Source organism: Ascochyta rabiei, chromosome 15, assembly GCF_004011695.2.
Source record: "Ascochyta rabiei chromosome 15, complete sequence".
In the NCBI taxonomy this organism is placed as follows: domain Eukaryota; kingdom Fungi; phylum Ascomycota; class Dothideomycetes; order Pleosporales; family Didymellaceae; genus Ascochyta; species Ascochyta rabiei.
In genome coordinates, this window is record NC_082419.1 from 1,142,645 (window position 1) to 1,155,278 (window position 12,634).

At 54.9% G+C, this 12,634-nt stretch overlaps 4 protein-coding genes across 4 annotated transcripts, besides 3 other annotated features; 2 read left to right on the plus strand and 2 right to left on the minus strand.

Moving 5' to 3' along the window:
• Positions 1-23: part of a tandem repeat that runs on past the window's edge.
• A 217-nt stretch (positions 24-240) lies between these two features.
• On the plus strand, positions 241-3,159 carry EKO05_0008803 (uncharacterized protein; the record flags this gene model as incomplete). Its single annotated transcript, XM_038941639.1, has 2 exons — positions 241-1,649; positions 1,701-3,159. 2 exons carry the CDS (start codon positions 241-243, stop codon positions 3,157-3,159), a joined length of 2,868 nt encoding a protein of 955 aa, XP_038796332.1.
• Positions 3,160-4,011: 852 nt separating this feature from the next.
• Positions 4,012-6,492, plus strand: EKO05_0008804 (uncharacterized protein; the record flags this gene model as incomplete). The annotated part of the gene is made up of 2 exons (XM_038946627.2): positions 4,012-6,401; positions 6,462-6,492. 2 exons carry the CDS (start codon positions 4,012-4,014, stop codon positions 6,490-6,492), a joined length of 2,421 nt encoding a protein of 806 aa, XP_038796333.2.
• A 394-nt stretch (positions 6,493-6,886) lies between these two features.
• EKO05_0008805 (uncharacterized protein) lies at positions 6,887-10,224 on the minus strand (the record flags this gene model as incomplete). The annotated part of the gene is made up of 7 exons (XM_038941610.1): positions 6,887-7,535; positions 7,621-8,966; positions 9,014-9,157; positions 9,203-9,519; positions 9,573-9,738; positions 9,785-9,971; positions 10,022-10,224. The coding sequence occupies 7 exons, from the start codon at positions 10,222-10,224 to the stop codon at positions 6,887-6,889; spliced, it is 3,012 nt and encodes a 1,003-aa protein (XP_038796334.1).
• A 79-nt stretch (positions 10,225-10,303) lies between these two features.
• Positions 10,304-10,341: a tandem repeat.
• A 220-nt stretch (positions 10,342-10,561) lies between these two features.
• EKO05_0008806 (uncharacterized protein) lies at positions 10,562-12,193 on the minus strand (the record flags this gene model as incomplete). Its single annotated transcript, XM_038946628.1, has 1 exon — positions 10,562-12,193. One exon carries the CDS (start codon positions 12,191-12,193, stop codon positions 10,562-10,564), a length of 1,632 nt encoding a protein of 543 aa, XP_038796335.1.
• Positions 12,077-12,118: a tandem repeat.
• Positions 12,194-12,634: the final 441 nt, after the last annotated feature.

Here is a 12,634-nt window from a genome sequence, read left to right on the forward strand (position 1 = left end):
TGGATGTGGATGTGGATATGGATACTAGACCATGTTCTTGTAAATTGACGTTGACGTGGTTGACCATCACGTCACAGCTTGCATCCATGCCTCACGCTAGCTTCACCCCGCAGCTACCACCTCCAAATCTACGCCAACCATCACGCGCCGCCATAAGCCACCACCCTCTCAAGCTTCGCTCACAAGAAAGCTGGAGCTGGCAGAGCTCGTGCAGGTCTCATTGCACCCCCACCGTGCGACATGGCTCGCTACAACCCTTTCTCATTCACCCCCGGGCCTGTCGTCTTCTTCACCACCGCAACCTACATAGCCCTGTTCGCTGCCTTGTTGATCGTCCATCTCAGAGTGCCCGACTACCCGTCCAAGACACCCCAGGGCACAAACCTCACGGAAGCTTGGAATGACCTCCAGCACATCACCCGCCACTTTCATCCCTACAACAGCCGTGCCAACGACCATGTTCGCGACTACCTTCTGGCACGCGTCAAGCATGTCATAGCCTCCCAGCACCTGAGCAGCCATGATGTCGATATCATAGACGACAACGTCTCCAATGCAACCTTCTCGTCCAGCAACACCACCGTCTACTTTGAGGGAACCAACATCATCGTCGCCATCCGTGGATCCGAAGATGATGAACCCTTCTACGCCCCCAACCAGACTGCATTGACAACCACCCGCCGCCCAGACAACGGCGGAGTGCTCGTCAACGCTCACTACGACTCGGTCAGCAGTGGTTACGGCGCTACCGATGACGGCGTGGGCGTGGTTTGTGTGCTGCAGCTTCTCTCCTACTTTACCCAAGAGCGCAACTGGCCCAAGCGCACAGTCCTCCTTCTACTGAACAACGGAGAGGAAGACTTTTTGAATGGAGCCAAGGCCTTCATGCGCCATCCAATCTCCCAAGTGCCCCACACCTTTCTGAACCTCGAAGGTGCCGGCGCAGGCGGCAGAGCGACTCTATTCCGCAGCACTGACACAGAAGTGACAAAGTACTATGGCGCTTCCAAGCATCCTTTCGGCACCGTTATCAGCGGCGATGGCTTCAAAAAAGGTCTCATCCGGAGCGAGACGGACTACAAGGTCTTTTACAGCGAGCTTGGACTTCGTGGTCTGGACGTTGCTTTTATGGAACCCAGGGCAAGGTACCACACGGTCGAGGATTCCACGCGCGAGACTTCGCTCAACTCTGTATGGCACATGCTCTCCGCTTCCATAGCCACCGTCTCTGGCTTGGCTTCGGACACCAGCGACAAATTCACCGGCAGCGAAGAGACGCGTGAAGATGGCAAGGTGGATGCCGGCATGGGCACAGATGCAGTGTGGTTTGATTTGCTCGGTCAGGTCTTCGTTGTATTCCGCCTGCATACCTTCTTCGCCCTCTGCGTGACATTGCTGGTCGTGGCCCCCCTCACGCTCATCGGCCTGACAGTCGGCCTCAGCAAGGCCGACAAAAACTACCTGTTTGCTCGAAAAGCCTACGTTCACTCGTCGGACGATGACGAACCTGTCTATTTGTATGGCTGGCGAGGTTTCTTCCGTCTTCCCATCGTCTTTGCCGTTGCAACAGCCGCCGTCGTTGGGCTTGCGTACCTCGTGGTTCGCGTAAATCCACTCATCGTCTACAGCAGTCCCTATGCTGTTTGGAGGTACGTCATCAGACCCTTGTCTACTTACACCACTAACTTTTTTTTTTGCAGCATGATGATCTCGACATGGATCTCGTTCGCTTGGTTCTTCTCGCGCGGAGCCAGCGCAATGCGGCCCTCTGCGCTCCAGCGCATCTACGGTCTGATCTGGCTCTTCGTGGGAAGCTTCATTCTCCTCGCGTTTGTCACTGCGCTCGCGCAAAATTACCAATTAGCTGGCGGCTACTGGGCATTGTTCTACTTTGCTGCCGTGTTCGCTGCCCTGCTGCTGTCTTATCTGGAACTCTTCTTTGCACCCAAAAAATCAGCCTATGCACAACACTCGGGTCTTCTCGACGAGGACGCCCTGCCTGCCAGTCGACCGCTCACTGGTAATAGCGCCTCACGCCCCGAAGATCACTCGCTTCCTGATGACGAGGCCACCGAAACAACTTCTCTTCTGCGTGGTGATCAACGAAGCTTTGCAAGGGCAAGGCATGGCAGTAGGCGGGGATCATCGAGCGAAGAAGAAGAGCCTCGGCCGTTGGATCTCGGACATCCGTTCCCTGGGGAACAGGAATGGAGCGGAAAGCTGCCAAGCTGGATTTGGGTTGTACAGTTTCTGCTCCTTGTGCCGATTACCGTTCTCCTGGTCGGCCAAATTGCGTTGCTCTTAACGTCGGCTCTCTACCAGACGCCGTCAGATGGAAACTCGTCACTCTTCATTTACCTGTCTTTCGCCGCGCTCACCACTCTGCTGATCGCGCCGGCCGGACCCTTTGCTCATCGAATCACCTACCACATCCCCACCTTCTTGTTCTTGGTCTGCGTGGGGACTGTTGTTTACAACCTCGTGGCGTTCCCGTTTAGCAGGGAACACCGCTTAAAAGTCTACTTTGTCCAACGAGTCAACCTTGAGACGGGTGTGAACACGGTATCCCTGACTGGTGTGGATGGCTATGTCCAGCAAGTCATTGGGCAGCTGCCGAGTGCGCAGGGGCAGAACGTCCACTGCTCCACACCTGACGTTGCGACACGCAAAGAGTTGAGGAGCTGCGAGTGGGAAGGACTGCCAGCCAGGGTGGTTGCCGATGCATCGCCGTACAGCAACAAAACACACCCCAACAGCTGGCTTGACTACACGATTACGAAGAGTAACAAGACCAACGAAGCAACGATTCGTGTTGTAGGGCAGAATACGCGTGCATGTCGTGTTCTGTTTGACACGTCGATCCGGGATCTGGCGGTTGCCGGGGGCGTCTCAGATCCCCGCTTCAAACGCACCGGCGAGCACGGCTCCCGCGAGGTGCGCCTCTGGCACCGCGAGTGGTCGCAGCCTTGGAATGTGAGCGTTTCGTGGGACGCTAAGGAAAAATCGAAGCTTTCTGGAAAAGTGGTGTGCCTCTGGTCGGATGCGAATGCAGGCGACATCCCTGCATTCGACGAGGTGCTACATTATCTGCCTGTTTGGGCCATCCCATCCAAGATCAGCGACGGGCTGGTGGAGGGCTACAAGCACTTCGAGATATGAGGCCCGTCACGCGCTTGGGCGACAGGACGCCCAAGCTGTCAGTTATCCTTGTTGTCGCAAATTTTGTTTTGCTGCGATATCCTGACCGGAAGCATTTCAGCACGGCGTTTCTGGTCATTTGCTTCTTCAGGCGTCATTTGGTGCTTCATGCGTGCTTCGCATACCTTCAAATAATGCTTGCTCGCAGGCTTTCTGCCCTTTTGCATCGTCCCCCTCCCTTTCGGCGTTTGCCTCGCACTGCATATCTTACGATATGACACATGCATCCCCGTGCCCAACCTAATGGCAACGATTGACACAACCTGCCTTACCCCATAATGCCCTGAGTGTGTAACGATATCCAAGGCCATATACGATACCGCCCACTCGCAACCTACTCGGTAGCGATCAGTCTAATCATCTTCTTGTCAGGCACCACTTTGTACGTAGTGGACGTCTTCTCCGGGTACCTGCAGCCAGGTGATCACGGCGCTACTCCCTTCGGTTTCTGGCGACCTCTTGTGCAACACCTCCAAAACGTCGGTGGGAAACCTGCAGGATCACGCTGCCAGAAGAGTTCTTCATAGCGGCGAGAAGACACGCGGATTCAGGCCTTTGTTTATCGCACTTGCAGACCGCCTCGCAACAGAAGTGCGCCATCTCTTGGAACATCCCTGGATAGCGCGGATACCCATTCATCAGTCCCTCACCGTACTTGTACTCGCAGCATCGCCGCTTCCCACCCGCCGGGTGTCTGGGTCTTGGGTAGCAAGACAACAAGCAGTGGTTGCAAATACGCTGCGCCCTCTTGCATTTGCCAGTTTCGTGGTTCAGGGGCGCCGCTCTGGTGATTGGCTGGCGGCAGCTTTAGTCATGGTCAGCTTTGACGTGTTCCAGCGCGCTCTGGATGGGGACGCTACGAGGACCAGCGAATCACAATACCACAGCAGTGCACCGTCGCTGGCGGTTGAAACTCCCCTGGAGCAGACGCATGCTCTTCTGACCGAATCGCAAATTGTTAATCTGCCTAGGCGATCGCTCTCGGGTTCCCAAAAAGGGGTCCCCACTTCTATGAGAGGGTCCCACGATTTCAAGGACCGTGAGATCGTGCGACTGCAATGGTCCCTCACCGACTTGCAGACCGCAAACAAAGCCAAGGATCTCGAGCTTTGCGTTGCCCGGCAAGAGCTTCTTAACGCCAAAGATGCGCTCACAAAGTCGCTCACAGACATTTCCGCCCTGCGTGATGACATGAAGACTATGAATCAAACTCTCGGAAAGGATCACCAAGCCATTGTTTACCGGAAAGACATTGAATTGTTTGCTCTACGCAAAGGCAACGAGCAGAGAGAGAGACACATGCAGGAAAAGGACGCACAGCTGAACGAGACCTTGCGGCAACAACACGCCACCCTGGAGTTGAAGGAAGCACAACTCAACGTCCTCAAGGAACGACTCTCTCTGATGGAGCGCCAGGCCAGCCCTAGGTTCGGCCACGACGCCCAGTTCGAGGAGAGCAATAATGGTGACCATGCATTGGAGGTTCGCTTGTTGCGCGTTAAGAGGGGTCGGCGGTCGTTGTCAGGTGCTGAAGAAGAAAAGGACGCTATCATCGAGCAGCTGAGGTGTGAGCTTGCTGCTGCCACCAAGTCTGCCGAGGACGTCGTGAACCAACAGGCAGAACTACAAAGAGCTTGGGAAATAAGCAAGAAGATCCAAAACGCCCTCAAAGAAGAGCGCGAGCGACACGACCAAACCAAAGCTTTTCTGGAGGAAGCCAGCGCAGAGTTGGAAGACGTCCAATCGGGCAGGAAGAGGAGCAGGAGTGACCCTTCAGGACGTCTTCCTACCATCGAGGAGAACGACCAGAACGAGCTCGAAGCAATGTTTGATACCGCCCAGCAGGACAATCTGCGCCTACACATGGAACTCGAAGCCCTTGACAAGAGGGTTCGCGATGCCAATGCACGTGTCTTCGCTGCTGACCACGAGATCGAGGCTCTACGTGAGCAAGTGCGATTAGAGCATGCCATCAACGAAGACATGGAGACTGCACGACCCAGTGTTGTCCACCGTGTCCACTTTCAGCGCATGGAGGGTCAGCTCAAGGAAAGCAAAGACAACCTCGCCAAGAAAGAGGTGGAGGTTCAAGAGATGCGAGCTACATTAGTCGAGAAAGATTGTCAGCTCGAAACACTCAGGAAAGACCTGCAGAATGCCATAAAGAGCAGCGACTCTGTGCGAAGCGAGGTTGAGCGTCTAAAGCAGTCTGTCGCCGATCTCGAGGCCGCGAGGGAAAGACTGGTGCAAGACCACGAGCGTCTCGCCGCGCCACGCTCCCGACACCGTGTGCCTTCCGCTGAGTTCAACTCGGCACGAACAAGCGGTGCGACGCTCACTAACGAACAGAGCCCGCCACCAAGGCTGGCTAGGGCTTCAGATGACGTTCCACCTGTGCCCACTGCACCTATGCTGGGCAGCCCGACCCTGGGCAGTGCGCCAGACAGAGATACCAGTCGCCGTCACATCAGGAAGCAAAGTGACACGCAGCGGCATAGCGTGACGACTAATGCCGCACTGCCAGTGGAGGTGCGCCAAGCGAAGCGTAAGAGCGGTCTTGGGCTGAGAGACATGGTGAAGCGCATCGTCAAGAAGGACAATAGCATTGAGGGCACACTCCGAAGCCCGACCATGAGCGAATCTCACTGGGGGAATACTTCCACCTCGACTGTCAACAACCCCGCCCCTAAATCTGCCGCAGCATCTCGCCCTGAGCGCCCGCTCTCCCTTCAGTCCCCTCCACCAGTCCACCAGAAGGATGAAAACCCAATCCCCCGTCCCATCCCCCGTCCCATCTCAGGCCCTCAAAACATGACGACCCGCCCACGTACAAGCACAGCCCCAACGGCATCCGTTCCACGCCGCTTCCCCAGTCGGAAGGAGCTTGACGAGCAACATCTGCAACGGCCGCGCACAGCAACACTGCCCAGCATCGCAACACAGACGGCTGCTCTGCCGGAAGCCGTGCGACCACCCAACCCAAGACGAAGCTCGCAGCCAAGATACTACACAAGCCCCACCGCGGTCGCCATCGACAGCAAAGAGGATTTGAGATTGCAAGACGCCAGGCCCCAGACTGCAACAGCACCCTTGACCGGCATAGCCGAGGGACTGGATAAGCCGACAAAACACGACTCGGGTCTCGGCGCCATCTCAGACGGCGAGAAGAGCAAGCTCAGAAGACTGAGTTGGGGCAACACAGCGTACGTCATTGCATTGCACTGAAGCAGAAGACACAAGAGTCTGTCGCTAACTTGTAGTAGGAGTATGCTGAAGAGGCGCTCGCTTTACTGATGCATTTTTTGGACATGACGCGACGACGACAGGCATGATTATCACAATGAGAAACGATAGACGCATATGCCCTGCCGGGCATCGAAGAGAAGCCATAGACCCGATTACACCCGATTTTTAATTTAGATTTGCAGAGTAACATTATACACGCAGTGCATTTGAGCAAAGGACGACGCGTTTAGCCAGTTTTGGTGAAGCAAGAGTTGTCAGGAAGTTAATGACGTCTCAAAGCCTTCCTATCGGTGTAGCAAACTATATTCAACTTCTTTCGTGTCATGCGCATCTTCAGCTTCCGATTGTAGTGCAAGACAGTAATCTCTCACTGCAAACGCAACTGCCCATGACCATACCACGCGCTGCAAAGCTACATCCAAACACCCGAGTACCCCACAACTCAGTACGCGCCCTCCCTCTCCTCCCAGCCCGTCATCGGCGATAGTGCCACATCGCCATACCCAGACTGAACCGGCATACCGGCAACAAGCTCAATACCCTCCGGCGTCGCACCGCCTTCTTCAAGCGCCCAGATGCTGATGGCAACCGTGTTCAGCCCGTGGTAGTCAAAGATGCCTTCCGGCACAGGGAAGCGTCGTTGCGGGCCGATGCCGTTGGCGAACTTGCCAAACTGATATCCATTGACCCACAGCTGCGCGCGCCATCCGCGTCCTCTGCCCGTGAAAGCATCGCCGTCGAAGACAAAGGAGAGGGGGACATCCCATCCCTTGGGCATGTCGAGCTGGAATGTCGTTTGGTAGAAGCGCACGCCTGGTTTCTGCAGTCCGGATGTTGGTCCGACGGCGCTGCTGCTCCACGAGTCTGTTGGGGCGGAGGGCAGGTGGAACCCGTTTCTCTCGGGATACAGAGCGCCTTCGTTCAAAGGACCGCGGGGACCGCCACGGTGGCTTTCGCCGCCAAGGTTGCCCGTGATCTTCCAGCGAATGCCGTCGTCCGCGCGGGACGAATTGGCTGGCTGTGGTGTGTGGCTGGGGAAGTCGTAGCCGTGAATGCCGCGGGGGGTTTTCATCTCGTTGTAGCCGATGAACCTTGGATGTGTGTTAGGGTCCGTAGTGGATCAGTAGGTTGGGCAAGACTTGCCAGTTTCCATTGTGACCCATGTGGTCGACCAACACGGTAAGGACGTAGTTGCTTCCGCGCTGCAGCTTGGGAAGCGACAGTGTCTGGTTCGCGATGGCCGCCTCGCCGGTTCCAGTCCAGGACGACAAGAAGGTTGAGTTCACCCACGCGGAGAATGCGAAAGCGGAACCACCGGATACGTTCAGGTGCATGTGTGTCTCGTTTCCTGTTGCGGAGAAGTGACCGCGGAAGATCAAGGATCCTGTGTTGTATCCGTATTCCGCACCCCAAAGTACCGTGGGGGTGGTGAGATTCCAGTACGTGTTTTTCGTCTCGGTGTGGTCAGCATCGGTCCAAGCCGAGTCGTTGTATTCGGGCTGCAGCTCAGGAAGCGCATCGATGGACTTCCATGACAGAGATTTGAGATCTGGGATCTGGATGTCGGGAGCCGAGAAAGGGATGGTACCGCTAAGGAATCCATTACGGTCGCGCTTCACCTCGAGCTGCTTGCCGTTCCAGGACAAGCCATCGATGTTATCGTGGGCGCCTCCGATGATCTCGACCGTGGTTGTCGCGTTGATGTCACCTATTAGGTCGATCTTGCCGTTTGAGACTGAAGCGCTGCGGACCAGGTAGCCAGCATGAACTATCAAGTCCGAAGATAGTGTCGCATCATGCGAGTATCTACCACCTTCAGGCAGGGTGCTGACTGTCCAGTAGTTGTACGCTTCGTTCCGCGAAACAATGACAATGTACAGGTCCGATCCAATGCGCACAACCCGGCGCTTCGCATCTGTTTGCCAGTTGAGGATGGTGTTGCCGTTACGGTTTGCAAACTTGATGCCCGAGCCTTCGACAGCTGTGCCTCCGCCGGTCTCGGATACAGCGAGCTCGTGCTGTTCATTCGGACCTCCGTGGACGACGAGTACACTCCTGCTGCCGTATTTCTTCCACGTGAAGATCTCGGCTGTGGAGTAAAGCAAATTAAAACCACCAACGTCGTAGTCAGTCACATGAACCTTGCTGTCACGGCCGTTTATGGAGAGCTGCCCACCGAGCTGCGGAAGGGTAAGATTGCCGGCACTGGTCTGGACCTTGAGTTTGTAGGACGTCGAAGCCAAGCTGTTGTACTTGGTCTGCCTCGTAACGTAGAAGTTTGTCTTGTTGCCAAATAGTGGCGTTGTAGTGATGGCATTCGTATCAGTGTATACAGCTGTGGAGTTGTATCCCGGTACTGCGGCCGCTAGAGCTGGTGATGCATGTACGAAATTGGCAATCAACTTTGCCTCACTGTACTTCTCGCGGTGCACTTGGCGCTCCTCTGTAATTGCCGCGCCGTAATCGTAAGAAGTATAGCCACCTGCGTGACCCAGGTTTCCCCAGTTTGTGCCACCAAATGTCTGTTCAGTATCAGTACCGTGATCGGCAGTCGAGCGATTCGACCTACCATGTAGACGTTAAATATAGTGGCACCAGCAGCAATGTTGTTCTTGTAGAATACGCGCTCAAACTCGTGGTTCGTGAACTCGGCGCATTTCTCAAAGCCGTCGCCGCCCCAGGGTTGGTAGGCTCCGCCTTGGTACTCGACGAGCTATTGGAGTCAATGACAGTCCCGACTATGGAAGTCCAAACTTACCATATAAGGCGTGTTCGGGCTTTGTTCGAGATGTGTCTCCCGCCAGTTGGCTGGCAACGCATCATCGATCCAATAGCTAGGCACCGTGCAGTTCATCCCCAGGGGATATGCGTCATGGCCGTAAATGTCCACCGGGGCATCAGTGCCTGGGGCATTCGTTCCAGATGGCCAGGCCACATTGTTGATCAGAGGTATATTAATTCCAAGGTCTCGGAACTGCTTCATGAGGTGATTCATGTAGTCGGCGTCCGGGAAGGTGACGTTGTTGAGACCAGCGCTGTACTCGTTTTCTGGCTGGAACAAGATGACAGGACCGCCTATCAATATTCATTCAGTGACTAATTCCCAATAAATAAGCCCGATCCCTTACCGTTGGTGATCTGCGCTTTTGCAATAATTGGTGTGATGTGCTCGATGTAGTTCTTCGAAGCTTGCTGGTAGTCTGCATCTGGCGTCCGAAGGTTGCCAGATATCCTCTGCAACCAACCCGGCAGCCCCCCACCGCTCACTTCTGCATTGATATAAGGGCCAGGTCGCTGGATAGTCAGCTAAGGCTATCGGGACCAATCGTTGAATACATACAGCAACAAGATAAATCCCTGCTTTCTTCGCCGCATCGAAGAACGGCTCATAATCGAACACACCCTCAGCTTGGAAAGATCCGGACTTTGGCTCATGTAAAACCCAGGGCGTGTATATGGACACACCGTTGTATCCCAAAGCTTTGATCTTTTGAAAGATGTCCAACCACAAACTCGGCACTGGAAGCCTGCTGGTACTTAGCAGGAGGTATGCCGTTCGCTCAAGTCGTATACGCACCTGAAAGGATGAACCTCTCCGCCCCAAAAGATGACGCGTTTGCCATGGACGATTAGTGAATGTTCATCCCATGTTACGATATCCTGGAGTGGTGCACGTTCTGCAATGATCAAGTCACTAGGCTTGCTGCCCAATGCACGAGCAGTAGCCTGCGTGGGTAGTAGACTTAGTGTAACCCAGGCGAGAACTTGATTGAGCCTCATAATGGATCTCACCCGCCAACAAGGAGGTGCGGCGGACTAGCCACGACGTTCCCTGAGGGCCCTCTTGTACTCGAACCTACACACAACACACACCACCACGTCACATCGCAGTCCACATCTCCGAGACGGCTCGTTTCTTCACCCTCCGTTACTAGAGCGTAGTAGCCCGTATACCATCTCGGCATAGCTGTGGTGGAATGCTGCAGTCTGGGTGGAGACGGAAAAATACCCCACCGATGCGGTGCGGGGTTTGAATTTGACCTCAGAAGCGAGACCAAACATACGGGCCGTTGGAGCCGCAAGGCGGGTGGCGTGAAGCTTGGATTGTGATCACTACCTAAAGATCAACTCTCCGACTGCCTTTTGGTGGAAATCTGGACAAGAGTAGAACCGCGAAGCCAAGCAATGCAACAGCAGCGTTACACACAAAAATCAAGGGGATTCTCCCGACCTCCGCGAGCGCTGCAAAGACCAGACCGAATACTGCAGTGGTGGAAAGTCTTGCGATGTTCTCAACAAGGGTGATCCCACTCAGCGCATCTACGCGCTGATGACTAGGGAGCATCTGCAAGATTGTGCCTTTCGAAGCAGCCGCTGTGCCACCTGCAAGCGGGAGCACAGCCGCCACTATGTAGAGCTGGTGACCCTGGGTCACAAACACAGCAAGTCCTGTCAGAACACCGTCTAGAAGTAGACTGAATCGCGCATACATGAGATCAAACGCAAACGTCTGATTCTCTTCACGCCGTGGCGCCACAGTCGGCTCGACGGGCCCGATCTCGTTGGGTGATGTTGGTAGGCGTGAGTCGCTCAACAGAGGTTCGTCTTCTGCCGATTTGGCTGGGACCGCGTTGTTTGGCTCGAGCCAGTTTCTCCCCGCCGAGATGATACGAGGGAAGATGAAGGACAAGAAGAACCCCCGCAAAGAAGAGTACATGAAGATGAGCCAGCCGTTGCGCCCGGTGCCAAATCCGAACACGTCGGTGGCATACATCTGAAGGGCCGTAGGTATGTAGCCAGTAGCCAGGATACCTAGAAAGACACCAAGACCAAGAGTCAGAGCACCGAATTGCGTACTTGTGCGGCCGTCGACCAGCGTCCATTTCTGCGGTGCGAATATCCGGAGCGGCCCGAAAAAGCGGCCCAAGCCAGCCGCCGGCTGGCTTAGATGGTTGTCTATCTTCTCATGCGGCGACGTAGAAGGGAGGCATACTGCGACGTAAACACAGGACAGTAGGAACAAGACCACGGTGATACGAAACGGCGCCACAATTCCAAATGAGTCTCCAACCAGTCCGCCGATCAAGAAGCCAACAGCAGAACCGAACAACATGCACCCTTGCAGACGGCCCAGTGCACTTGTGCGGCCCTCATGCTCGACGAAATCAGCCACAAAGGAGTTCAGTGCAAGCACATAGCCGTTAGGTCCACCAGCAATCGTGATGATCTGGCTGGCCTGCAGGATCATAATGCCTGCACTGGACCCCTTTGACACACCAATGTTCTGCACAAGCAACCTTACTGCAGGCCAGAGAACCTGGATCACAAGAGCTCGCTTGATACCCAGGCGCTTGATCGTCCAGCCAGTGATGAGCAGATTGACCAGACCAAACAACGTCGTCGAGCCTCCAAGCAGCGCCCAGGCTCGCGCCGTGCTCGCTTCTATCTCGTGTTTGGCACAGACGTCTCTGGCCGTGGGGTCGCGCACGTGGCGTTCATCCTCGTAGTATGCGTCGCATGTCATCAGACGGATGACATAGAGCATTGGCACCTGAGTGATGCTGAACGACAGTGAGACGAGGAACGCGCAAAGCATGAGACGCCACTGTATGGAAACACTCCGCGATCCAGCTCTTGCTTCTTCTTCTTCTTCTTCTTCTTCTTCTTCTTCTTCCGACTTTGTGCGAGATAGTAAAGGCGTTGTTTCGTGCGCCTCCGGCCTCGCGCTTGGCTCCTGAGTAACAGCCATGGCTATCGTCAAAAACGGTTGAATGTAAGTTTTAGAATGGCGTATGCAAACAAGGCGGAGATAACAAGAGGAGCAGAGAAGACGTTAGGTCCGGCTTGGCTCGGCTAAGTCAAAACGCTCAGAAGCACGTAAGCACGCGAGGAAGCACGCCTTGAGCTCAAGTGGGGATGTAGCCATTCAGTTGTACGAGTCCACTATTCCGAATGTTCCGCAGAATATCCCAATCACACAGGACGTGTAGGAGGGGCCATCTTTTTCAAGGATCTGCACGGCTAGTTACAGAATATTCGGGGTATGGATGTGTTCGGAATCATCTATACACAAACGCTCTGGTTTGGACATTTCACAACCCTAGGCTCTAGCGCGAGTGCTCCCTTCTCTCTAGCAGTACACTTGATGTTCTACATCGCTCTCCGCAAAGCAAAAGAGGCTCCAACCGAA